Source organism: Aethina tumida, chromosome 6 (assembly GCF_024364675.1).
Source record: "Aethina tumida isolate Nest 87 chromosome 6, icAetTumi1.1, whole genome shotgun sequence".
NCBI classification, from domain to species: Eukaryota; Metazoa; Arthropoda; class Insecta; order Coleoptera; family Nitidulidae; genus Aethina; species Aethina tumida.
Genome location: NC_065440.1, coordinates 16,628,463 through 16,654,428, shown reverse-complemented (window position 1 = coordinate 16,654,428; position 25,966 = coordinate 16,628,463). Strand labels below are relative to the sequence as shown.

Here is a 25,966-nt window from a genome sequence, read left to right as displayed (position 1 = left end):
TCAACGCACCAAATGTCAAATTATTTATCATTTGCTTAAATTAAATTTAACTTTCGGTTGTAAAAGGACAAGGGCAATGGCTGTGAACGTTTACTTTACTAGTGGTACCGCTGCGAACTTGTCCAGGCACGACATGCTCGCGTGGGTGAACACCTCCTTGAAGACCAACTTCGTGAAGATCGAGGAGATGTGCACCGGCGCTCACTATTGCTTATTCATGAACATCTTATTTCCCGGGTACGTACCGATGGCGAGGGTCAAGTTTGGCGCCTATCTGGAGCACGAGTTCATCCACAACTTCAAAATATTGCAAGCCGTTTTCAAGAAGCTGAACGTGGACAAGATCGTGCCCATCGATCGACTGATCAAGGGCCGATTTCAGGACAACTTCGAGTTCTTGCAGTGGTTCAAGAAGTTCCACGACGCCAACAAAGGTCGCATACCGAACGACGGCGACGCCGTCAGGGACACCAGTTCAGCTTCGGTCAGCATCAGGGGGGAGTACTTGTCAAAGACGGAGGGTCTGAGGAGTCAGATCGAAGACATGAAAGTGACCATCGAAGGCTTGGAGAAGGAGAGAGACTTTTTCTCGCGCAAGCTCAGGAGCATCGAAGCTTTGTGTCAGGATGCTGATGAGACTTGTCCGTTCATACAGAAGATCCTGGACATTTTGTACGAGATAGAGGACGGGTTCGTCGTACCTGGTGACAACAAAGACAGCGACACCGAAGGAGCAGTCGAAGGAATTGGGGAAGGAGATGAATTTTAAAGTAAACAGTGTGGCCCTGTCAAAAAATTTATCAGTCTCAAAATTATCATGTCACAAAGGTTTACACTTTTAAAATATAATTTTATGTATTTCTAACATTTAAATACCTAGTAAATAAAATTGTGAATAACTTTTGCATCTTATTGTTCTTGTTAATGACTGGCACAACAATGCGTTAGTAATGTCAAACCTCCTGACAATCTAATCGTCACTTTCGGCTGTGAACAAGCACAAAATTTCAGTGTCTGCGACAAAATGGCGAAGACAACGGTGACCAACGTCCTCTCCACCAACGCCACCACCGACAACCTATCCAGGCACGAGATGCTGGCCTGGGTGAACGACAGTCTCCAAAGTAAGTTCGCCAAAATCGAGGAGCTGTGCACCGGCGCTCCCTACTGCCAGTTCCTGGACATGCTGTTCCCGGGCTCCGTCCCCCTAACGAGGGTCAAAATGAAGACCAACCTGGAGCACGAGTACATCAACAACTTCAAAATACTGCAGGGCGCCTTCAAGAAGCTGGGAGTGGAGAGGTTCGTGCCCATAGAGAGGCTGGTCAAGGGCAGGTTCCAGGACAACTTCGAGTTTCTGCAGTGGTTCAAGAGGTTCTTCGACGCCAACAACAAGGTGATGGAACCGAAGCAGAGTACCATCAGTTCGAGCAGTACGGCCGGCAACAAGGAGAAGATCGAGGATCTGAAGAAGCAGGTGGCGGATATGAAGAGGCGCATCGATTACATGTCCGAGAAGCTGACCAACATCGAGGTCTTGTGCAAGAAGGAGAAGAGGAGCAGCGTCTTAGTCCAAAAGATCTTGGACATTGTTTATTCGATTCCGGAAGGCTACGCCGAGGCCGACGAGCTTGAGGTCGAGGTTGTCGAAGAAGTGGAATACTGAAGTCTCTCAATTGTCCTTAACGAGTTTCTAATAAAAATTGTACAAGACTGTTATTCGTTCTTTAAAATGTTTCATAACTAGCTTTAAAATATCATGTTGCTACCCAAGGACACAATAGAACTTCAACAAGTTTCACTTGATCAGAGACCAGCTTAGGAGGTTTAAAACTATGTAAATTGTATATAAAATTATCCAAAACATTTTACAACTGTCTCAATTCTATCCTGAACACTTCAAGAAGTTTGAAGATGTCCAAACTGTATAACAATTTGCTTAAAAGGTTCCACAACTGTCTAAATTGTGTAGAGACCAGCTTAGGAAGGTTGGAAACTTATAAATTCTATACAAAATTATACAAAACATTTCACAACTGTCTAAATTCTATCCTGAACACCTCAGGATGTTTGAAGATGTCCAAATTGTATAAAAATTTGCTTAAAAGGTTTCACAACTGTTTAAATTGTGCAAAGACTAGCTTAGGAGGTTTAGAATTGTGTAAATTCTATACAAAATTATCCAAAACATTTCACAACGCTCTAAATTCTATCCTGAACACTTCAGGAAGTTTGAAGATGTCCAAATTGTATAAAAATTTGCCTAAAAGGTTTCACAACTATCTAAATTGTGTTGAGACCTGCTTAGGAAGTTGAGAACTGTGTAAATTCTACACAAAATTATCCAAAACATTTCACAACTCTCTAAATTCTATCCTGAACACTTCACGAAGTTGGAAGATGTCCAAATTATATAAAAATTTTTCCCAAAAGGTTATACAATTGTCTAAATTGTCTACAAAATTATCCAAAACATTTCACAACTGCCTAAATTCTATCCTGAACACTTTAGGAAGCTTGAAGATATCCAAATTGTATAAAATATTGTATAAAAGGTCTACCAATTAACTCAATTGTTTAGAAACTAGCTTAGGAGATTTAGAACTGTGTAAATTGTATGTAAAATTATGCAACACATTTCACAACTTCAAGAAGTCTTAAGACGTCCAAATTGTATAAAAAAATTGACTGAATGGTTCCACAACTGTCTAAATTGTGTAGAGACCACCTTAGGAGGTTTAAAACTGTGTAAATTGTATACAAAATTATCAAAACATTTCATAATTGTCTAAATTATATCTTGAACCCTTCAAGAAGTTTGAAGATATCTAAATTATATAAAAATTAGCTTAGGAGATTTAAAACTGCGTAAATTGTATACGAAATTATGCAACACAGTTCGCAACTTCAGGAAGTTTGAAGACGTCCAAATTGTATAAAAAATTGCCTAAAAGTTTTCGCAACTCAATTGTTTTAGAGGCCAACTTTATAATGTTGCAAAACCAGCTTTACAATATCACATCGGTAGCCAGAGAAACAGTAGAACTTTCCAGCTCCGTGCGTTGACACAACGTTGTGACAACCTGCTCAATCTGTCTGACATTCGAGGTAATTATTTTGGCAATTGAGTTAGACGAACGAACATTTTCAAGCACAAAATTCAAGTGGCCGCGACAAGGATTCGCAACGACAATGGCGATGGCGGTGAACGTTTTCTCCACGAACCTGACGACCGACAACCTGTCCAGACACGACATGCTGGCCTGGGTGAACACGCTGCTCAACACGCACTACCAAAAGATCGAGGAACTGTGCACCGGCTCGGCGTACTGCCGTTTCATGGACATGCTGTTCCCCGGTTGTCTGGTGCTTAAGCGGGTCAAGCTGGACACGAAGCTGGAGAACGACTACATAAACAACTTCAAGATACTGCAGGAGAGCTTCAAGAAGATGCGCGTGGACAAGATCGTGCCGATCGAGCGTCTGGTCAAGGGCCGGTTCCAAGACAACTTCGAGTTCCTGCAGTGGTTCAAGAAGTTCCACGACGCCAACGCCGGGGGGCGCAAGCAGCCGACGGCGAAGAAGCCGAGCCCGGCGAAGCCGCCGATGGCGCTGAGGCAGCCCGCGGCCAAGGTGATGGGCGACGTGGCCAAGTCGCCCGTGCGCAAACCGACCGAGAGCGAGAAGACGAAGCTGCACGAGCTGCAGATCATGATCAGCGGCTTGGAGAAGGAGCGTGACTTCTATTTCGGTAAGCTGCGCGACATCGAGGTGATCTGCAGGGAGACCGAGGAGCCCAACCCGTACATCCAGAAGATCCTGGACATCCTGTACCAGACGGAGGAGGGCTTCGCCCCCGCCGAAGAGGTGGACGGTTTCGTCGAGGAGGAGGTCGATTATTAATTACCATTGTCGTTGATTCGAATCTTAGTTGCATCAATAAAGCGTTATAAATTCACTTTGGGTTCTTTTCTTCCAACGTGGCGGAGTGTTTATTTTTAGATCGTCGACATCTTGACATCGGGGCGCCGATAAGAAACCGCCAACAAACAGAGGTCGTGACTCGAGGGTTTTCGAATGCCGCGGACAAAGAACGTTCGCTTTCACCCCCCGACCTTGGATGAGTGTGTCGCCACTCGAAAACATCCCCCTCCCATCCCCCAGGTGGTTTTTATGGAGGTAGTATTGTTTAATTACGTCACAACAGTAAAACTACCCCTCATAATTATTTTTTAGGACAAGTCAAATAATATTACACACAAAAAAAATGGAACCAACAAAGTAATCAGCCTAATAGAATTTACATTGGGGGCGAGAAAAATCCGAATTGGAAAAAGTGTGATTAAAATTAATGACGACGGCGTAACGGAATTTATTGGAGGCCGGTAATTGTTTTAAAATGTTCGATTTTTACGACAGATAATTCGAAGTCGGAGAGGGACGAATGAAATGTTAATGATGGTGGATCGTTCAATATTAAGGTTGAACGGTTGTACGCTTATTAATATTTAACAATCGGATTCACTGCTTAATTTATTCATACGATACAGTTATTTACGTAACATTGTTTTGTTTAAAAGATCCCAACGTGGCAATTAAACAAAACTTTCCACTAGGTGTCGCTGCACCGACAGTAATTCCCACCCAACAATTGCCAACTTAAACCGTACAAAATAAATCACTGAACTGATGGACCGATAAATCCTGCGGCGATTAATAAGCCATCACGTGTACAATTTATATCAATTCAGCACAGTGATGAAAACGATTGGAAAACATGAAACGTTCCACTCGACGAACAATAAATAGGGTTAAACACCGTCAAATTGGCCGTGGTGTCGCGATGGTTACAATAATGTGTGATTGGTGGACCAAATTAATGAACTCCGATCCGATAACTGAAATAATTAATTATTAATTGAAGTACATAATTAATAATGGGTTTTGAAACAATACGGTTTTTGGCAGGAAGTTGTTCATAATGGGACATTAATCAAGCCTCCGGGCGATGCTCGTGCGTTTCTTCTTTTGTGTTACTTGCTGGGTCTATAATTTATTTGCGGGACGGTTATTAAATTTTCCTGCTGGCAGGTGTGAGATGAACAACAATAAGGTTTGGTTCTTAGTCTTGTTTTAGTTTTATGATCCTTACTATTATTATAATGAAATTGAAGAATTTAGGGGGTTTAAATAGTATAAAAATGTGTCTAAAAAGTTTAATAACTGTCTAAATTCTATCCTGAACACTTCAGGATGTTGAAGATGTCCAACTTGTATAAAAATTTGCCTAAATAAGGTTTCACAATTGTCTAAATTGTGTGGAGACCAGCTTAGGAGGTTTAGAACTGTGTAAATTGTATAGAAAATTATCCAAAACATTTCACAACTGTCTAAATTCCATCCCGAACACTTCAGGAAGTTGAAGATGTCCAAGTTGTATAAAAATTTGCCCAAAAAAAGGTTTCACAACTGTCTAAATTGTGATGATATCAGCTTAAGAGGTTTAGAACTATATAAATTGTATACAAAATTATCCAAAACATTTCACAACTGTCTAAATTTCATCCTGAACACTTCAGGAAGTTTGAAGATGGCCAAATTGTATAAAAATTTGTCTACAAGGTTTCACAACTGTCTAAATTGTGTAAAGACCGGTTTAGGAGGTTTAGAACTGTATAAATTGTATACAAAATTATCCAGAACATTTCACAACTGTCTAAATTCTATAGAAATTTGCCTAAAAGGTTTCACAACTGTCTAAATTGCGTAAAAACCAACTTAGGAGGTTTAGAACTGTGTAAATTGTATACAAAATTATCCAAAATATTTCACAACTGTCTAAATTCTATCCTGAACAATCCAGGAAGTTTGAAGATGTCCAAATTGTATAAAAATTTGCCTCAAAGGTTTCACAACTGTCTAAATTGTATAGAGACCAGCTTAGGAGGTTTAGAACTGTATAAATTATCCAGAACATTTCACAACTGTCTAAATTTTATCCTGAACACTTCAGAAAGTTTGAAGATGTCCAAATTGTATAAAAATTTGCCTCAAAGGTTTCACAACTGTCTAAATTGTGTAGAGACCAGCTTAGGAGGTTTAGAACTGTATAAATTGTATACAAAATTATCCAAAATATTTCACAACTGTCTAAATTCTATCGTGAACAATCCAGGAAGTTTGAAGATGTCCAAATTGTATAAAAATTTGCCTAAAAGGTTTCACAACTGTCTAAATTGTGTAAAGACCAGTTTAGGAGGTTTAGAACTGTATAAATTGTATACAAAATTATCCAGAACATTTCACAACTGTCTAAATTCTATAAAAATTTGCCTAAAAGGTTTCACAACTGTCTAAATTGTGTAGAGACCAACTTAGGAGGTTTAGAACTGTGTAAATTGCATACAAAATTATCCAAAAAAATCTAAATTGTGTAGAGACCAGCTTAGGAAGTTTAGAACTGTATAAATTGTATACAAAATTATCCAGAACATTTCACAACTGTCTAAATTTCATCCTGAACACTTCAGAAAGTTTGAAGATGTCCAAATTGTATAAAAATTTGTCTAAAAGGTTTCACAACTGTCTAAATTGTGTAAAGACCAGTTTAGGAGGTTTAGAACTGTATAAATTGTATACAAAATTATCCAGAACATTTCACAACTGTCTAAATTCTATAAAAATTTGCCTAAAAGGTTTCACAACTGTCTAAATTGTGTAGAGACCAACTTAGAAGGTTTAGAACTGTGTAAATTGTATACAAAATTATCCAAAATATTTCACAACTGTCTAAATTCTATCCTGAACACTTCAGGAAGTTTGAAGATGTCCAAATTGTATAAAAATTTGCCTCAAGGGTTTCACAACTGTCTAAATTGTGTAGAGACCAGCTTAGGAGGTTTAGAACTGTGTAAATTGTATACAAAATTATCCAGAACATTTCACAACTGTCTAAATTTCATCCTGAACACTTCAGAAAGTTTGAAGATGTCCAAATTCTATAAAAATTTGTCTAAAAGGTTTCACAACTGTCTAAATTGTGTAAAGACCAGTTTAGGAGGTTTAGAACTGTATAAATTGTATACAAAATTATCCAGAACATTTCACAACTGTCTAAATTCTATAAAAATTTGCCTAAAAGGTTTCACAACTGTCTAAATTGTGTAGAGACCAACTTAGAAGGTTTAAAACTGTGTAAATTGTATACAAAATTATCCAAAATATTTCACAACTGTCTAAATTCTATCCTGAACACTTCAGGAAGTTTGAAGATGTCCAAATTGTATAAAAATTTGCCTCAAGGGTTTCACAACTGTCTAAATTGTGTAGAGACCAGCTTAGGAAGTTTAGAACTGTATAAATTGTATACAAAATTATCCAGAACATTTCACAACTGTCTAAATTCTATCCTGGACACTTCAGGAAGTTTGAAGATGTCCAAATTGTATAAAAATTTGCCTAAAGGTTTCACAAATGTCTAAATTGCATAGAGACCAGCTTAGGAGGTTTAAAACTGTGTAAATTGTATACAAAAAGGTTTAAACATTATTAAATTGTATAGAAAATAGTCTAAAAGGTGTCTCAAACTCGTTTAGAATGCAATTATTAAATTTTCCTCCAGCCAGATGGGATAAGAACAAAACTAAGGTTCACTTCTGCGTCCTGCCTTAGTTTTGTCTCTCTTATCTCTAACTGAATCAAACACTCGAACAACTTCATAATACACAGTTGCAAAACTAATAAATTAACTATAAGACACGACAAACAGTAATTAAAACTTCGAAAACCTGCAACTTCCTCATCAAACGACTTCCATACGTAATAACCTTAATTCGTCAGATAGCCCGGAATGTGTCAATTAAATCCGCCTCACTTCCATACTTCTAATCAGATTTCCGCCAGAAAACATGTCCCCAAACCGGGAGTCTGGAGACGCACGACAGTAAATAGCATCCGCCGTTTTCCATTAGCCCGCGTCGATTCCGGTGCAAGGCGGGCGGAGCGGGGAAAAAGAAAGGAGAGAGAAAAAAAAAATCGCTGAAATATCCCCGAGCATGAATTTCTTTTCAGCCGCGACTGAATAAATTCCTTCGCGTCGGCCTTGAAAGAATTCGGTCACGTACAATCTTTTTGTGTGTTGCCGTGGTTGTCGACCCAAATTAAAACACCAACCCCCCAACCCCCCAGGCAGTCGATAGTTGCGGTTAATAATTGATAAGGTAATGTGGACGAAAACGATACGAAATCAAGGCACAAGGCTGACGTGTCGAGCCATGAACCTCTTGTAAGGCTGCCGACGACTAATTGAATGTTATCCTCAAATATGTCAATTTAAGTGTTGAAGAAGATCGATTTTTTTTTTTTGTAATTCGTCGCCTAAATGCAATTGGAAGTTTTGCGGATGCGACGGACGTTGCCGAAATAAATTATGCAGTGCATGAGTCTTCCGACGAAAATTTGTTTCGGTACGGACGGAATTTAAAGGGTTTTCAGTGGTGAAGTAGTTTTTGCACGCTGCTTTAATGTTAATTGTGGTGTATTTACATTTATTAGCGCTGATGATTTTATGGGAACTGTCACAACTCTGTGTTGTGTACGAAATAGTTCAGGAAGTTTATAACAATGAAGTCTGTTTTGTAAAGTGTCTAAAAAGTTTCACAACTGTCTACATTTTATACAGGACACTATGGGAAGTTCAAAACTGTTTAAATTACTCGGGAATTTTTAAAATTGTTTAAACAGTATAAAATATTGCCCAAAATATATCACAAATATCTAAAAAGTATAAAAAATAAACCAAAATATTTCACAAATGTCTAAATTCTATACAAAATATTTCACAAAAGTTAAGACAGTTTAAAAATGTCCCAACTGTATAGAAAATTGTCTAAATATATAAATTCTATACAGAACACTTTAGAAAGATTAAAAATGCCTAAACTGTATAAAAAATTGCCCAAAAATGTCTAAATTCTGTACAAAACACTTTAGAGAGTATAAAATTGTCTAAATTGTATAAAAAATTATCGAAAATATTTCACAAATATCTAAATTGTATAAAAAATATTTCAATAATGATTAATTTATATAAAAAAATACTTCAGCTTGTCCAAACTGTATATAAATATTTCAGAAATGCGTAATTTCTATACAGAATCTTGTAAAAATTTTAAAATTGTCTAAATTGTATAAAAAATTGTCAGAAATATTTCACGTACGTCTAAAATATATAAAGAACTATTACAAACTTTAAAAATGTCCAAACTGTATAGAAAATTGTCTAAATATATAAATTCTAAATATTAAAAAAAATGCCTAAACTATATAAAAACTGTCCAGAATATTTCACGAGTGACAAAAAAGTTTTAAAATGTCTAAAATGTGTAGAAAATTGTCTAAAATACTTCACAAATGTCTAAAGCCTTAAAAGTTTTAAAATGTCTAAATTATATAGAAAATTACTCAAAATATTTCAGAAATGTTCAAATTTTTTAAAAAATAGATAAAAATATTTCAAGATTAAATTATATACAAAAAGTTCTGTTTAAAAATGTCTAAACTGGATAGAAATATTCCACAAATGCTTAATTTCTAAACAAAATATTTTAGATAGTTTTAAAATGTTTAAATTATACACAAATTTGTCTAAATTATTTCAAAATTGTTTAAATTCTATACAAAAGACTTAAAGAAGTTTTTAAATGCTTAAATTAAAAAAATTACCTAAAATATTTCACAAATGTCTAAGTTAGGTTGAAAGAGAATTTAAAAGTGTATAAATTGGATATAAAAATAATTTTAGTTCACTTTAAATAATTTTAAAGTTTAGAGACAGATTTTAAAAGCTTTTTACTAATTCACAAGTTTTTGTAAATTACTGTAATGGTGTTAATTGAGAAAAACATTTACATTTATTAACTCTAATAAATTTTAATATAATTTATCTAATTGTCACAGTTAAAACCGTCAGCAAATGTATAATTTATTAATTCAAGTACTTTTTTACTTCCTTTTGTGAATTTCCTAAAGTTGAGGACAAAACAGGAAAGTTATTGCTTGTTTATTCAGATCTAATTTATCGCTTCTCTTTTTTATCTTCTTCTGAGACCTGTCAACCATCTTAATTTTCATATATACGAAATTTGGAAGCTTTATATCATTAAAATTAAGTCTTCTTTTAAATAAGAACATTTTTTAATAGAATGTATTATAAAAATGTGATTTAATACAATTTAGTAACAATTTTAAATTTAATTTTATAAAAAATATACAATAATATGAAGGGAATTATTATAAAGTACGTGAGAATAAAGAAATATTATATAAAAGCTCGCCCTTTATATTATATAACCATTTTATTGTAAACCTTTTTCAAGCTTGATTTGTTACATAATTTTTTATTAAAATTATTTTTAAATCATTAAAATCTCTAATAAATTTCCTGCAGACACAATTTAATTGAATATTAAAATGTTGACCTTCACTTAAGTCACATAAAACTTATCTAAAACATGTTCAAATAAGACTAAACTGTGTTTATAACAGTAACGTGACTAAATCCTTGAACGAAAATTATAATTAATGGGTCAATAATTAATAATACAGTGAATGAGTCTTTCAACGAAAATTACTTTGAGCCTGATCCAAAGACAACTTTTTAAAATCTGGAGATAGAATTTAAAAGCTTTTAAGTAGCTCACAAGTTCTCGTACAAAGAAACGATGATGTTAATTGACAAAACCATTTTTATTTACTAACACCAATAAATTTTATTATAATTTATCTGATTTTAACAGCTAAACCTGTCACAGAAAGTATAATTTATTAATCCGAATACTTTTTTACTTCCTTTTGTGAGTTCCCTAAACCTGAGAACGAAACAGGAAAGTTATTGCTTGTTTATTTAGATCTAATTTATCGCTTCTCTTTTTTATCTTCTTCTGTGTCCTGTCAACCATCTTAATTTTCATATATACGAAATTTGGAAGCTTTAAATCATTAAAAATAAGTCTTCTTTTAAATAAAACCAATTTTTTTAATATGTATTATAAAAATGTGATTGAATACAATTTAGTAACAATTTTAAATCTAATTTCATAAAAAATATACAATAATATGAAGGGAATTATTATTAGTACATGAGAATAATAAAATATTATATAAAAGTCTCGCCATTTTTATTATATAACTATTTTATTGTCAAAACTTTTTTAAAGTTGATTTGTTACACAATTTTTGGTTAAAATTATTTTTAAATCATTAAAATCTTGAATAAATTTCCTGCAGATACAATTTAATTGAATATTAAAAAGTTGACCTTCACTTAAGTCACATAAAACTCAACTACAATGAGAAAACAAACATTGATTGAGTGACAAGTAAACTTTTTCAAACTTTCGGCGCTCACTCACCTTCGTCGTGGTAAAAACACGCGACACACCACCGTACCATCTCCACGTCATGTGTACTCCCCCAAGAAAAAAAAAAAAACAACCCCCCCAACACAACCGGCAAACCGAAAAATCCAAAAAAACTAAACGAGAAAAATGAAACAGACCAACCAAAAATCGAGTCAGAAAAAAATGTCGCAAAAATCCCTTTCTACAGACGCACCGGAAAGATTGCACAGCGCGTAAACTGCAAGGTGGGGGCGGCTCGCTCGGCGGCCGAATCGAGCACGGCTAGCTGGACTGTGGACTGGTGTGCGGATCGCGGCGGCGGCGGCGGCGGCTACGGCGGCGGCGACCGGCGATTTTCACTGGCGTCCCGCGTAGGGAGCGGACGGCGAGTGCGTCGGTACGCGGCGCCGTCTACAGATGGCGCCGCGACGCTGGGGACGGCGACTCAGCGGCATCGCGACGGGATCTGTGTGTGTGTGCCGCGGGCCCGCCGGCCGACGCCGCCATCGATCCGGCGACGGCACCGCGTATGTGCGTCGCTGACTGGTTCCGGGATCGTGGGTTTTTTATGCCTTATTTTTTTTTTTTTTTTTTTTTTTCGTTGTTTTTCGCCGTGGATCGTTCAACTTTGTACTTTTCGTCGTTCTCGACGAGTTGATGCACGTAATGACGGTACTTCCCGCAGAAATGGCTTCGTTAAATTTGTTTCTCTTTGATGAATTGGAAGGTGTTTTTGGTAAATTAAGTTGCACGTTACCTTTATCGATGAAATTCGTCTCGCTGATTCCTATCATCAGCTAAATTGACCCTTCGGCAGCTTCCCAACGCAAAGATTGATTCGTTCCCCTGAAAAAATCCAATACACTAAATTACCTGATTAAGGAAATCTCATCAGCCATATAATTAATTAAAAGTTTAATAATAAATCACTGTAATGGAATGTGAAAAATTCTCCAAATAATTTGTAAATGTTTAAATTGAATATAGATAGATTTTAGGAGGCTTAAGAATGTGTAAATTGTATAAAACTTTGCCTTAAAAGTCTCACATCTGTCTAAAATTATGTATAGACTAATTTTGGAGGCTTAAACATGTATAAACCATATTCAAAGTTGATCAAAACACTTCAAAACTGTCTAAATTCTATACTAAACGATTTAAGAAGTTTAAGAATATATAAATTGTATAAGACTATAGCTTAAAAGTCTCACACCTGTCTAAAATTATGTATAGACTAATTTTGGAGGCTTAAACATGTATAAACCATATTCAAAGTTGATCAAAACACTTCAAAACTGTCTAAATTCTATACTAAACCATTTAAGAAGTTTAAGAATATATAAATTGTATAAGACTATGGCTTAAAAGTCTCACATCTGTCTAAAATTATGTATAGACTAATTTTGGAGGCTTAAACATGTATAAACCATATTCAAAGTTGATCAAAACACTTCAAAACTGTCTAAATTCTATACTAAACCATTTAAGAAGTTTAAGAATATATAAATTGTATAAGACTATGGCTTAAAAGTCTCACACCTGTCTAAAATTATGTATAGACTAATTTTGGAGGCTTAAACATGTGTAAACCATATTCAAAGTTGATCAAAACATTTCGAAACTGTCTAAATTCTATACTAAACCGTTTAGGAAGTTTAAGAATGTATAAATTGTATAACACTATGCCTTAAAAGTCTCACACCTGTCTAAATTTATGTATAGACCAATTTAGGAGACTTAAACATGTATAATCTATACACAAAGTTGGTCAAAACATTTCAAAACTGTCTAAATTCTATACTAAAACTTTTAGGAAATTTAAAAATATATAAATTGTATGAGACTATGCCTTAAAAGTCTCACATCTGTCTAAAATTATGTATAAACCAGGTTAGGAGACTTAAACATGTATAAACTGTATACAAAGTTGATCAAAACACTTCAAAACTATCTAAATTGTATACAAAACCATTTACGAAGTTTAAGAATGTATAAATTGTATAAAGCTATGCCTTAAAAGTCTCACACATGTGTAAAATTATGTATAGACCAGTTTAGGGGACTTAAACATGTATAAACTATATACAATGTTGGTCAAAACATTTCAAAACAGTCTAAATTCTATACTAAACTATTTAGAAGGTTTAAAAATATACAAATTATATAAAATTGTGCCTTAAAAGTCTCACACCTATTTAAAATTATGTATAAACCAGTTTAGAAGTTTTAAACATGTATAAACTATATACAAAGTTGGTCCAAACATTTCAAAACTGTCTAAATTCTATACAAAACCTTTTAGGAAGTTTAAAAATATACAAATTGTATAAAATTATGCCTTAAAAGTCTCACACATGTGTAAAATTATGTATAGACCAGTTTAGGAGACTTAAACGTGTATAAACTATATACTAAATTTTATATTAAACCCTTTAAGTAGATTAAGAATGTATAAATTGTATAATACTTTATCTTAAAAATATCACACCTATTTAAAAATTATGTCTAGACTGTCTAAATTCTACTTAGGAGTTTTAAGAATGTCTGAATTGTATATAAAAATTGTTGATATTATTTCACAACCTAAATCCACAGAAAACACTTCAGAAAGTATAAATTGTTTCTCAGTCTTAAATTGTATCCTTCAGACTTCACCAGCCTCCCAAAGTAAAGATTGATTCATCTCCCTCAAAAAAAAATCCAATTACCCGATTAAGAAAATCTCATCTCAGCCACTTAATTAATTAAAACACGAATAAAAAATGACTGTAATGAAACGTTTATTACTTGATCACATGTTTTTATTTTTTTGGTTGCTTGACTTCAATCACCATGATTCGTGTACCACTTCGTGAACATTTAATTAAACTTCTTTCGTTGTTTCGTCATTTTGTCGCGTCACTTTCGAGAAATCGATCTGCAAATCGATCATCTTGACGTCCGAGTCGGTTTTGAACAGACTGTCGTCGTCGTCCTTCGCACCAGACGGCGACTTTTCCACCAGACTCTTGTCCTCCGGTTTTTCGACGTCCGGCGGTTTCGACGTCGGCTCCTTCGCGTGGCCCGGATCGTCTTCCCTTTGCGGCTGCGAGTTCAGGAAGTTGACGGTCAGCTTGAGGAACTCGTTCGGCTTCTCTTTGTGCGGCCAGTGGCCGGCGTTCTCGAGATACTTCAGTTGGGCGTTGGGGAACATTTTTCTGATGCGGGGCAGGTCGCTCCTTCTGCAATTAAAACGGACGTGACGGAGTTACCCCACGTTTGGTAAATGAGTTCGGTGACGTACTGTACGAAGTCAGAATTGGCACCGGCCAGAAACATGACCGGTCCGTCGAAGCTGACGTTGTGCACGTCAGGGAAACTGGCGATGCTCTCGTAATTGTTGAGCAGGGAGTTCAAGTTCAGTCCCCATTTGTAGCTGGAAGATACATTAATCATTTTGTTGTGTTAATTTTCTTTTAAACTTCTGCTAATGAATAGGCAAAGTGTCTAAATTATTGTATAAAAAATTGTCCCAAACGTTTCAAAAATTTTTAAATGTATTCAGAAAACTCTAAAATGTTTAAAATTATCTAAACTGTATAAAAATCTTACAAATAACTAAAATATATAAAGAACTCTTTAGAAAGTTTTAAAATATTCAAAGTGTATAAAAAATTGTCCAAAATCCTTCATAAATATATAAATTCTATACAGAACACTTTAGAAAGATTAGAAATGCACAAACTGTGTAGAAAAATATCCAAAATATTTCAAAAATATCTAAATTCTATATAAAACTCTTCAGAAAGTCTAAAATTGTCTGAACTGTATAAAAAACAGCCCGGAATATTTTTTCTAAATGTCTAAAACATATAAAAAACCCTTTCGAAAGTTTTAAAATGTTCAAAATGTATAAAAAATTGTTCAAAATCCTTCACAAATATATAAATTCTATACAGAACACTTTAGAAAGATTAGAAATGCACAAACTGTATAGAAAATTATCCAAAATATTTCAAAAATGTCTAAATTCTATACAAAACACTTTAGATAATCTAAAATTGTCTAAACTGTATAAAAAACAGCCCGGAATATTTTCCAAATGTCTAAAATATATAATGAACCCTTTAGAAAGTTTTAAAATATCCAATATGTATAAAAAATTGTCCAAAATCCTTCACAAATGTATAAATTCTATACAGAACACCTTAGAAAGATTAAAATTGCACAAATTGTATAGAAAATTATCCAAAATATTTCAAAAATGTCGAATTTCTATACAAAACACTTTAGAAAGTCTAGAATTATATAAACTGTATAAAAAACAGCCCCAAATATTTTTTCCAACGGTCTAAAAATATATAAAAAACCTTTTAGAAAGTTTTAAATTGTCCAAAATGTATAAAAAATTATCCAAAATCCTTCACAAATATATAAATTCTATATAGAACACTTTAGAAAGATTAGAAATACACAAACTGTATAGAAAATTATCCAAAATATTTCAAAAATGTCGAATTTCTATACAAAACACTTTAGAAAGTCTAAAATTATATAAACTGTATAAAAAACAGCCCGAAATATTTTTTCCAACTGACTAAAAATATATAAAAAACCTTTTAGAAAGTTTTAAAATTTCCAAAATGTATAAAAAATTATCCAAAATCCTTCACAAATATATAAATTCTATACAGAACACTTTAGAAATATTAGAAATGCACAAACTGTATAAAAAATTATCCAAAATATTTCAAAAATGTCTAAATTCTATACAAAACACTTTAGAAAGTCTAAAATTGTCTAAACTGTATAAAAAGTTGTCAGGAATATGTCTAAAATATATGAAGAACTCCTTAGAAAGTTTAAAAATGTCCAAACTATTCCACAAATGTCTAAATATAATGCACAACACTTTAATAAGTATAAAAATTACTAAAATGTACAGAATATGAACCAAAAAGTTTCACAACTCTTAAATTGTACATAGACTAGTTAAGAGTCTTAAAACTGTGAAAATTGTTAGATAATTTAATTACAATATAAGTTCTAAGATTAAAGCTGTTCCGCAGTTTTAAAATATATAGAAAACTTCTTAAAAAGTTTCGCAAGCAGCGTTTAAAGAATTCAGGAAGTTTAGAACTGTATGAATTGTTCAGTGAATTGTTCCCGTCCCTCTAATGGAGTACAAGCGTACAATAAAGAAAAAAAAGTGTCCCAGTGTAGTTTAATACAATCGACAGTCCCAGTAAATACCAATTTATCAGTTCATTTTCACTTTCCGCCAACCGTGAAAGTGACAATAAACCGCAGGACAATAATAAATCGTCCGATAAGTAAACAGATCCAGTCCGGGGTATATATTTTATGTTTCACGGCCGTTTTAACAGATGTTGTGAGGCGAGTGCGCTAAATCATCGTGCCGTAAAAGCGGCGAGAGCACTCCGGTGAGTCCGGCTGTCAGCTCATATTTTCAGCGACAGGAAAAACGGACGGAATCCGCTGAATTGGCCCCGATTTATTGGCGGCGTTGATACGTGAAGAACGCATTCGGCGTCGGCCGTTGAATGTTAATAAAAGAATATCGATGCCTTTCCGTCCGATTTCTGTGCTGAAATGATGTGGATCAGCCCACTAAACATTCTGGGATGTTCAGAAACGTATAAAATATATGTAAGTTTGTCTAAAATGTTTCACAACAGTCTAAATTGTATAGAGACCAACTTAGGAGGTTTAGAACTGTGTAAATTCGATATAAAATTACCCAAAACATTTCACAGCTGTCTAAATTCTATCCTGAACACTTCAGGAAGTTTGAAGATGTCCAAATTGTATTAAAATTTGTCTAAAAGGTTTCACAACTGTCTAAATTGTGTAGAGACCAGCTTAAGAGATTTAGAACTGTGTAAATTGTATATAAAATTATCCAAAACATTTCACAACTGTCTAAATTCTATCCTGAACACTTCAGGAAGTTTGAAGATGTCTAAATTGTATAAAAATTTGCCTAAAAGGTTTCTCAACTGTCCACATTGTATAGAAACCAGCTTAGGATATTTAGAACCATGTAAATTGTATACAAAATTATCCAAAACATTTCACAACTGTCTAAATTCTATTCCTAACATTTCAGGAAGTTGGGAGAATTCCTAATTGTATAAAAAATTGCCTAAAAGGTTTCACAACTATCTGAATTGTATTGAGACCAGCTTAGGAGGATTAGAACTGTGTAAATTGTATACAAAATTATCCAAAACACTTCACAACTCTCTAAATTCTATCCTGAATATTTCAGGAAGTTTTAAGATGTCCAAATTGTATAAAAATTTGCCTAAAAAGTTTCACAACTGTCTAATTTGTATAGAGACCAGCTTAGGAGGTTTAGAACTGTGTAAATTGTATACAAAATTATCTAAAACATTTCACAACTGTCTAAATTCTATCCTGAACACTTCAGGAAGTTTAAAGATATCTAAATTGTATAAAAATTTGCCTAAAAGGTTTCACAACTGTCTAAATTGTATAGAGACCAGCTTAGGAGGTCTAGAACTGTGTAAATTGTATACAAAATTGTCCAAAACATTTCACAACTGTCTAAATTCTATCCTGAACACTTCAGCAAGTTTGAAGATGTCTAAATCTATCCTGAAAACTTCAGGAAGTTTCAAGATGTTCAAATTGTATAAAAATTTGTCTAAAATATTTCATAACTTGTGTAGAGACCACCTTAAATTGTTTAAATTGATACCTTCCATCGGACTTTTGTACTAAATTGTTGACGATTAACCCCCTCAGAATTTTGTTGGGGACGACCGCCAACAGGTGCCTTTGCACTTCGTTCTTCGCCATCGACAAGGGCATGTTTTGGGGCAGCTTCAGCAGCCTCATCACCGAAAACAACATCGCAATGCTCTTGAAGTTCACGCTCGTCGTGATCGGTGAAATGTCCGACACGATCAACTTCTCCACCAACTCCGGCTGCAAACGGAAAAATGGGAGTTCGAACGGAACGGGAACCATTAAATTAATCATACGTATTTCAGCGAGAACAACATGCAAGCCCTTCCGCCCATGCAGTGGCCCAGCAGGTTGATCTTCGTGATGTTAGAGGTGTCGAGGAACTTCTTCAGATCCAAAACCATGTCGTCGTAGTTGTGGCTCTCGGTGAACGGCGAGTCGGCGTGGTTGCGGGCGTCCACCGCGAATATCTTCCGTTGCGGCGGCACCGACGTGTTGTGGTAGACCTTGGAGAAGGAGTTCCAGTTGCTCTTGGAGCCGAACAGGCCGTGGAAGATCAGCAGGGGAGTGGCACGGCCGCTGTCCTCACTCGTGGTCTCGTAGGACGCGTAGGCCATGTTGACGGCGTGGCCGCTCGACGTCTCCATCACCGTGTCGTCCTTTTTGACGGTGTAGTAGCCGCGACGGTGCACCAGGCCGATTGGCAGTGAGAATTTTTTGAACAACATGACTGGGAATTTTGCGATGCGATGCTGATTATTCAAACTAGGGGGTGGCGTTCACATGTCTGACGGGTTTCTATCAGTCAAATTTTTGATTTGCAATGATCGTTGTCAATTTTAATTGTAATTGTATAACTGTCGAATTGTTGGCGAGTTGCGGTTTTGATTAAATTCCGTCAATTAATTGTTGGCGTGTGGCGCAGTATTAAGTGATTTGTTCTGTGATCGGATTGATGGTTGTACAGATTAATGAGCCCCGTTTTGATGAGAGGCAATTTTACACCAAAATTTTAACATTAAAAAGATTAAAACAAAATTGATTGTGTATAAAATGTCCTAAAAACTTTTACAACTTTCTAAATACTGTACAAAACATTTTTGGATTATTAAAATTGTCTAATTTACTCACTAAAAAGCCTTTAAACTGTCTAAATAGTATGCAAGACAATTTTGAAGGGTAAAAATGTCTAAATTTTATAGAAAATTGACAAAAGAGCTTCACAATTTCCTAAATTCTGTATAAAACATTTTATAACTGTATAAATTGGGTTCAGAAAAGTCTCGGGAGTTTGAGACTGTCTAATTTATAAGAAAACTCACTCAAAAGATTCACAACTGTCCAAATTATATACAGGGCAGTTTTGAAGAGTACAAATGTTAAAGTCTTATAAAATATTATCTAAACAGTTTCACAACTTTCTAAATTCTGTATAAAACAGCTCATAACTGTATAAATTGGTTACGAAAGAGTTTTGGAAGTTTAAAAAGGTCTTAATTATACATAAAATTGCCTAATAACTTCCAAAACATGCTAAATCCATGTAGAAAAGTTTCATAACTGTATAAAGTATATACAGAACTGTTTTGGAAGTTTAAAACTGTTTAATTTACGTGGACGACTTAATAGAAAACCTCACAACAGTCTAAATTATTTACAGGACAGTTTTGAAGGATAAAAATGTCAAAGTTTTATAAAAAATTGTCTCAACTTCCTAAATTCTGTATAAAACAGCTCATAACTGTATAAATGGGTACAGAACAGTTTTGGGAGTTTAAAAATGTCTTTATTAGATATAAGATTGCCTAAAAACTTTCTAAACTCCCTTAATCCCTTTAAATAAGTTGCATAACTGTATAAATTAGGTACAGAAGAGTTTTAGAAGTTTACTCAAAAGCCTCACAATTGTCTAAATTATATACAGGACAGTTTTAAATACCTAAATTTTATAAAAAATCGTCTAAACAGTTTTACAACTTCTTAAATTCTGTATAAAACAGTTCATAAATGTATAAATTTGTTGTAGAATAGTTACCGAAGTTCAAAAATCTTTTAATTATATATATAAAACTTCCACATCTTTCTAAATTCCCGTAGAAAAGTTGCATAACTGTATAAATTGGGATGAGAACTGCTTCGGAACTTTGAAACTGTCTAATTTATACAGAAGGATTACTACAAAGCTTCACAACTGTTTAAATTATATACAGGACAGTTTTGAAAGGTAAAAATGTCCAAATCTTATAAAAACTTCTCTTAAACGGTGTCACAACTTTATAAATCCTTTATAACAGCTCATAACTGTACAAATTGAGTACAGAAGAGTTTTAGAAGTTTAAAAGTGTTCTATATATTCTATATAAAACGTCTCATGAGTGTATAAATTGATTACAGAACAGTTTTGAAAGTTTAAAAATGTTTAAACTTTCTAAATCGTGTATAAAACAATTAATAACTGTATAAATTGGATACAGAAAAGTTTTGGTAGTATAATAAATAAAAGGCAATAAATATAAGATATTTATTTAAAACAACATTTTTATTTACAATATGCATAAATATCTAAATTGTTTATAAAAATAGGTACATATCACAAGTTAAAGCAGATATACTATTTTTCTTACATATTACATCCAGAAATACCACTCAAAATAATAATATAAAAGTACAACACTTTCATGGCATTATAAATTGGACGTAACTTGTACTTATTGCTCATACATTGATTGATAAAACACTAGACTATATCTTACATAATATTTACAAACACTCCATTTACTCTACATCTTCTAAAATCTTGCTACTTGTATATTTGGTGAAAGGTCCAGATTCGATCTAAAACACAACTAGTTATTAGTTTCCTGTAAATCAACTGAAGGTAAATTCTACAACCTACGCAAGAATTATAAGTACTTACACCAAATTTAATAAAAGGAATAGCTACTCTTCGTTAAAGCATTTTTTTCAATGCTTAAGCTGTTAAGAAATTGAAAAGTTATTAGTAAAAGTGCCAAAATCAAACCCAAATATAAATAAACAACAAACAAACCAAAGCAACAAAAATCTACAAACAAAAAACAGTGCAAGCTAACAGCAACAATACCTTTAAATCCATTAAGCGTTCACTTCGCTGAAAATGAACGACATAATATTATTTACACGTACCTTAACTCAATCAAGGTTTGATCAACAACCATTCACCCACAAATATCAGTCACAAGACTCACCGGCAAACATCAAATTCCCACCGCCACATTAACTTAGAACTTACCTCGAGTAACTGACTGGGTCAACCTGAAGGGTGGCGTCGATTGGTCCCATTATGTACTTGCTGACGAAGTCGTATCTCAGCAAGCTGGACGAACCCATCGACACAGCCATGTGTATGATCAAATAGGCGCAGAATATCAGATACAGAACACCAACTGCCACCACCAACGCCACCGTGTACCACGGAATGTGCGAGTGGTTCAACAAATCGATGACCACGTAAGTGTTCACCCCTATCACAAACAAACTGAGCAACAAGGAGGCGATCTTCGTGGCCCTGCAACAACCCGGTCGTAAACATTACAAGAAAACAACAAAACGGGGACGTACAGTCCGTTGACGAACTCCCCCATAATCTGGGGGTTGCTGCTGAAAGCCACGCAAGGAATGGCGGCGAAAGGCAGCTGCAGACTCATGATGGCGTTCAGCGAGTCGTTCATGCTGGTCAGGTCGTCGATGTTGCTGAAGAACGCCAGCAGGAACGTGGGAATAATGGCTATTGATCTGGTCAGCAGCACACGCCTCCAGCGAGGCCACTGCAGGTTCAGGAAGCCCTCCATCGCAAACTGGCCAGCGTATGTGCCTAAAAAAATTGTAAAATAGTCTTCAGCTATTGGAGTAGGTTGGTGGGATCAACCTGTCATGGTGGAACTTTGTCCTGCGGCCAAAATGCCGACGCCCCAGATGTAGAGGGCGGCCAGGCCGTAGGTGCAACCCAGGAATATGCCGCCCTTATACAAGTTGGCTGTCACTGTCGAGTTGTCGTTGGCCTAAGTAACACACGTATTAATTAAAAGTGTTTTGAGGTGGAACACCAACTTACGGGGAAAATAGTGGCATTAATCGAAGGCACCTTCAGGCACGCCTCGTGCACCTCAGCGTTGGTCTTTTGGAACAACCCGTGGGCGAACACAGCCACAACAAAGACGTTGATCAAAAAGCTGACCAACAAGGCTATACATGTCTCAATGAAGTAATACAAGTTGGCGTCCCTAATTTTCTCCGGTTTGGACCTGTCCACGTCCCTGGACTTCACCAGGGCGGAGTGCAGGTACAAATTGTGAGGCATTATGACCGCTCCTATTATCCCAATGCCTTGGACCATCGCCCTGGAGTCGCAACCCTCGCACCACGGTATGAACATGCCCTCCACGATGCTGGTGGCGCTGGGCATGGAGGTGAAGTACTCGTATCCAAAGGTGACACCCATTATGGTGATCAGGAGGCCGAAGAACGCCTCGAGTTTGCGCAGACCGTACTTGTCCAACAGCAGGAACGTGAAAGTGTCGGCGATGGTGAACAGGACTCCAGCCCAAATGGGAATGCTGAAAACTTATGGTATAGAGGGGTTGTGAGATTGGGAAGGGGGATGTTACCGTCTGTTGGACAGGAGGTAAAGGGCCACGGCGGTTCCAATTACTTCCTGCATGTCTGAGCCAATTATTGCTATTTCTATCATCAGCCAGATTATGATGCGGGGAAGTTTTCTGTATTGTCTATAGCACATTTCAGCTAAATGTAAACCAGTTACCACCCCTATAAATTGATAAAAGTTACTAATTATGTCAATAAATATGTTTTTCAACGGAAATACGTCATTAAAACTTCATCAGTTATTCCTGACGAAAGAGGTTTTTCTTCACTTACTCAGGGGAAATTTTCATGACAACAAAATATTAATTTGGTAAACAAATTGAAATACTTGTTTATTGATTGCACATCATGCAAACTTGACCTTAACTTTTAAATACTGTACGCACTGACCGCAACATTATTCATTATACATCTGATAACTAATAGTTTATTCTAGACAACACAATGTAATTTGTAGAACATTGTTTAAAGAAAAATCCCCTTTGATTGATATACAATTACAACGTGCCAAACGTATAAATTTCTCTGGGATTTACGACTGTTTCTAAGCCTTAACAATTTACCAATTCTGGCGGACAACCGTTGCATCATGAGCCCCATAATAGTGGCGCTCAGTAACAGCCAAAGCAGTTTGTACTGGGCCACAGTACCACTTTGTAAGTCGCTCTCGATGTTCCCCGGGTCCAGATAGGCGATGGACATCAGAAAACCCGGTCCGGTGAAGGCCCACAGCTTCTTAAAGCTAAACCCCAACTGAAAAATCCATTAATTTAAGTCATTCTTTTAGAATCAGGCATTTTACCTTGTCGGTTTCGGGTATTTGGACCTTCTCGTCCGCGAAGTAGGTCTGGTTGGGGGTGAGGAGGGACGTCTCGCTGGGCACCGACCCAATCCTGGACAGGTCCGCGGTGGAGGTCGAGCCATCGTTCTCGTGGGGCAGCGTGTAATTTTTCTGCGACATCTGGAAACATGGTAGCTTGCTTGAGAACAAAAACATCGAAGGAATCTCGCACTTGTGTTAACACAATGAGATTTTTTCTTATCTGCCATTGATACCGCGTCTGGATGACTTTGTTTACCGTACATCTCGATTGATGTACAGATAAAAAATAATAATTGTTTGAGGATGTTTTACGAAATCGACGCGGCTGGAATAAATTTAATGGTTTGAAACCGCAGAAAGTTATTTATAGAAATCCATGGAAAAATTGTTTTCCTATTATCGAAGTAGTTAAATCAAACTTGACAATACAAAGAAAACGATAAAAATTTATTTGAAACATTTACTTTACAACTTTATTGCGTAAACGGCGATTAAACAAATTTGAACAACCATTTTCTTAACTATAATATGTGGTACAAAACCGGTATGATTATTTTAATGTCGTCTACTTTTCGTTGCTAATTATCACAGGTCAATAGTTCTTTTTAATTTATCTATACACATTAAAAAATTAAAAATAAAATTTTAACCAAATTTCCATTTTTTGTTTCTTCGTATTAATGTTTTATGAGTAAAATAAAGAATGAGTTCAGTTTTATTAGTATAAACTCCACAATTTTCAAAATAATTTAATGAAATTTTCAGACAAAAGACTAAAAAGAATTCTGAATTGAATAGTGAAAGCTGTTTGTTTCTATCTTTTTCAGTTTTTTCACAATATGTGACGAAGGTCAATAAATAATATTATATAGGTTAAACAGAGGATGTGTTCAGTTTTTTTAGTATAAATCCCACAATTTTCAAAATAATTTAATGAAATATTCAGACAAAAGACTAAAAAGAATTCCAAATGGAATAGTGAAAACTGCATGTTTCTATCTTTTTCAGTTTCTTCACAATATGTGATGAAAGTCAACAAATAATATTAAATAGAGGATGGTTTCAGTTTTTTTAGTATAAATTCCACAATTTTCAAAATAATTTAATGAAATTTGCAGACAACACACTAAAAAGAATTCCAAACTGAATTGTGAAAGCTGCATATTTCTATATATTTCAGTTTCTTCACAATATGTGATGAAAGTCAATTAATATAATTGTGTCGATTAAATAGACAAAAAGTTCAGTTTTTGCTGGATAAACTCCACAATTTTTAAGATAATTTAATCAAATGTTCAGATAAAAAACTAAAAAGAATTCCAAATTGAATAGGGAGAACTGCATGTTCCTATCTTCTTTAATTTCTTCACAATATGTCATAAAAGAGAACAAATAATGGTTTAAGGGTAAAATGAAGAACACATTCAATATTTTTAGTACAAGATACAGATAAAAATAATAAAACCCTTTTTATTACTCATATTTGACATAGGTGACAATTTTTGATAACATTTCTGAATCATATAAATAATGAATCAGTATAGAAAAGTAAAAACTGTTAATGGAAAAATAAAATGAACATAAATTTCAAACTATTTTAATTAATAAAAGTATAAAAATACAGTTGCATTTAATTAATAACAAGTAAATAGATATTATGTAAGTTTAAAATGTTTAAAGGCTCAACCAGCATGAACAATTCTTGGAATTCTTTCCAAGCAATCATTTCTTTTGTTCCAACAATCCTAAATTAGGATTAAAATCGATCAACGTTGGAACTTTAAGGTAAAACAAGATGCTGTACAAAGAAAAACAACTTAGATCTTCAATGGCAACAATTTTAATCGCAGTTTCGCAATCCGCACCGAATGACACAATATCATCGGTACCATCAATTCATAAAACGTAACACGCAACTTCTAAACACATCAGCGGGTTAACAATTCAACAAGCAACAATAATAATAAACCCTACCTCAGTTAAGTTAGGTTATCAATCACAGATTTGTTTAAAGTCACAAAATTGGCACCGAACCTTTGTGGTTTTAGTTCTCGCGCATTGTTTACCGCGTTTCAACAGCTGTACGAGCGAATTGTTAAACGTAACGCGTTCAACAATCGCCTAATTGGTACTGTTTTAATTTTTCAATGGAGTGTTGTCATTTAAATCAGTCAAGGCCAAATCCCTTCCACTATTACGGGTGCGACTTATTTCAAACGTAACCGGGAACGATTAGGTTTTAGTTGTTAGTTAAGTCTGAGGTTTTTGTTGTAAACGTGGAATAAATGTTTCAAAATTGTTGTTTATTGTTGTGTTCCAGATTTCGTTACCAACCGCACGTGGCCGCAAATTTATTTATGCAACGTTGGCGAAACTGACTCGAAAA

General features: G+C 34.9%; 6 protein-coding genes across 11 annotated transcripts in view; 3 read left to right on the top strand and 3 right to left on the bottom strand.

Annotated features, from left to right (window-relative positions):
- Window positions 1–11,709, bottom strand: part of LOC109605767 (uncharacterized) — a 95,282-nt gene extending 83,573 nt beyond the window's left edge. Inside the window, exon 1 of the mRNA XM_049968985.1 lies at window positions 11,412–11,709. The gene's annotated coding sequence lies outside the window, so the exon portion shown is untranslated. The remainder of the gene's footprint in view (window positions 1–11,411) is intronic.
- LOC109603716 (microtubule-associated protein RP/EB family member 3-like) lies at window positions 3–907 on the top strand. Its single transcript, XM_049968988.1, has one exon. The coding sequence runs from the start codon at window positions 77–79 to the stop codon at window positions 767–769; it is 693 nt and encodes a 230-aa protein (XP_049824945.1). The 5' UTR covers window positions 3–76; the 3' UTR covers window positions 770–907.
- Window positions 999–1,719, top strand: LOC109607260 (microtubule-associated protein RP/EB family member 1-like). The gene has a single exon (XM_049968993.1). It carries the CDS (start codon window positions 1,025–1,027, stop codon window positions 1,664–1,666), a length of 642 nt encoding a protein of 213 aa, XP_049824950.1. The 5' UTR covers window positions 999–1,024; the 3' UTR covers window positions 1,667–1,719.
- On the top strand, window positions 2,977–3,958 carry LOC109607257 (microtubule-associated protein RP/EB family member 3). The gene is made up of 2 exons (XM_020023771.2): window positions 2,977–3,108; window positions 3,166–3,958. The coding sequence occupies exon 2, from the start codon at window positions 3,193–3,195 to the stop codon at window positions 3,901–3,903; it is 711 nt and encodes a 236-aa protein (XP_019879330.2). The 5' UTR covers window positions 2,977–3,108; window positions 3,166–3,192; the 3' UTR covers window positions 3,904–3,958.
- Window positions 11,710–14,157: 2,448 nt separating the features above from the next.
- LOC109603710 (protein ABHD11) lies at window positions 14,158–18,940 on the bottom strand. The gene is made up of 4 exons (XM_020020201.2): window positions 18,410–18,940; window positions 18,124–18,353; window positions 14,683–14,814; window positions 14,158–14,620 (listed from the first exon to the last, which is right to left on the bottom strand). Exons 1-4 carry the CDS (start codon window positions 18,839–18,841, stop codon window positions 14,263–14,265), a joined length of 1,152 nt encoding a protein of 383 aa, XP_019875760.1. The 5' UTR covers window positions 18,842–18,940; the 3' UTR covers window positions 14,158–14,262.
- Window positions 18,941–20,620: 1,680 nt separating this feature from the next.
- Window positions 20,621–25,710, bottom strand: LOC109603703 (protein Malvolio-like). Of its 6 annotated transcripts, none has more exons than XR_007548250.1 (11): window positions 25,555–25,710; window positions 23,560–23,718; window positions 23,321–23,510; window positions 22,760–22,919; window positions 22,207–22,708; window positions 22,021–22,153; window positions 21,714–21,966; window positions 21,385–21,660; window positions 21,217–21,243; window positions 21,031–21,089; window positions 20,621–20,974 (listed from the first exon to the last, which is right to left on the bottom strand). XR_007548250.1 is itself a non-coding variant. In XM_020020194.2 (10 exons), exons 2-9 carry the CDS (start codon window positions 23,716–23,718, stop codon window positions 21,228–21,230), a joined length of 1,689 nt encoding a protein of 562 aa, XP_019875753.1. In that variant the 5' UTR covers window positions 25,555–25,710; the 3' UTR covers window positions 20,621–20,948; window positions 21,217–21,227. The 6 variants fall into 6 exon arrangements, 4 of the variants coding, with proteins under 4 accessions (XP_019875753.1, XP_019875751.1, XP_019875750.1 ...); XR_002191835.2 differs by having other exon boundaries at window positions 20,621–20,948; XM_020020194.2 differs by lacking the exon at window positions 21,031–21,089 and having other exon boundaries at window positions 20,621–20,948.
- Between the last annotated feature and the right edge of the window lie 256 nt (window positions 25,711–25,966).

Bases quoted from the DNA above. Each gene is read 5' to 3' on its own strand.
- LOC109603716 (XM_049968988.1), top strand. From the start codon at position 77: ATGGCTGTGAACGTTTACTTTACTAGTGGTACCGCTGCGAACTTGTCC.
- LOC109607260 (XM_049968993.1), top strand. From the start codon at position 1,025: ATGGCGAAGACAACGGTGACCAACGTCCTCTCCACCAACGCCACCACC.
- LOC109607257 (XM_020023771.2), top strand. From the start codon at position 3,193: ATGGCGATGGCGGTGAACGTTTTCTCCACGAACCTGACGACCGACAAC.
- LOC109603710 (XM_020020201.2), bottom strand. From the start codon at position 18,841: ATGTTGTTCAAAAAATTCTCACTGCCAATCGGCCTGGTGCACCGTCGC. The intron at 18,354-18,409 runs GTATGATTAATT...TTCCGTTTGCAG, and splicing joins TGTTGTTCTCGCTGAAATAC to CCGGAGTTGGTGGAGAAGTT. The intron at 14,621-14,682 runs GTACGTCACCGA...TTTTAATTGCAG, and splicing joins GCCAATTCTGACTTCGTACA to AAGGAGCGACCTGCCCCGCA.
- LOC109603703 (XM_020020192.2), bottom strand. From the start codon at position 23,718: ATGTCGCAGAAAAATTACACGCTGCCCCACGAGAACGATGGCTCGACC. The intron at 22,709-22,759 runs GTAACATCCCCC...ATAAGTTTTCAG, and splicing joins TACCTCCTGTCCAACAGACG to CATTCCCATTTGGGCTGGAG. The intron at 21,661-21,713 runs GTACGTCCCCGT...GGGTTGTTGCAG, and splicing joins GGGGAGTTCGTCAACGGACT to GGCCACGAAGATCGCCTCCT.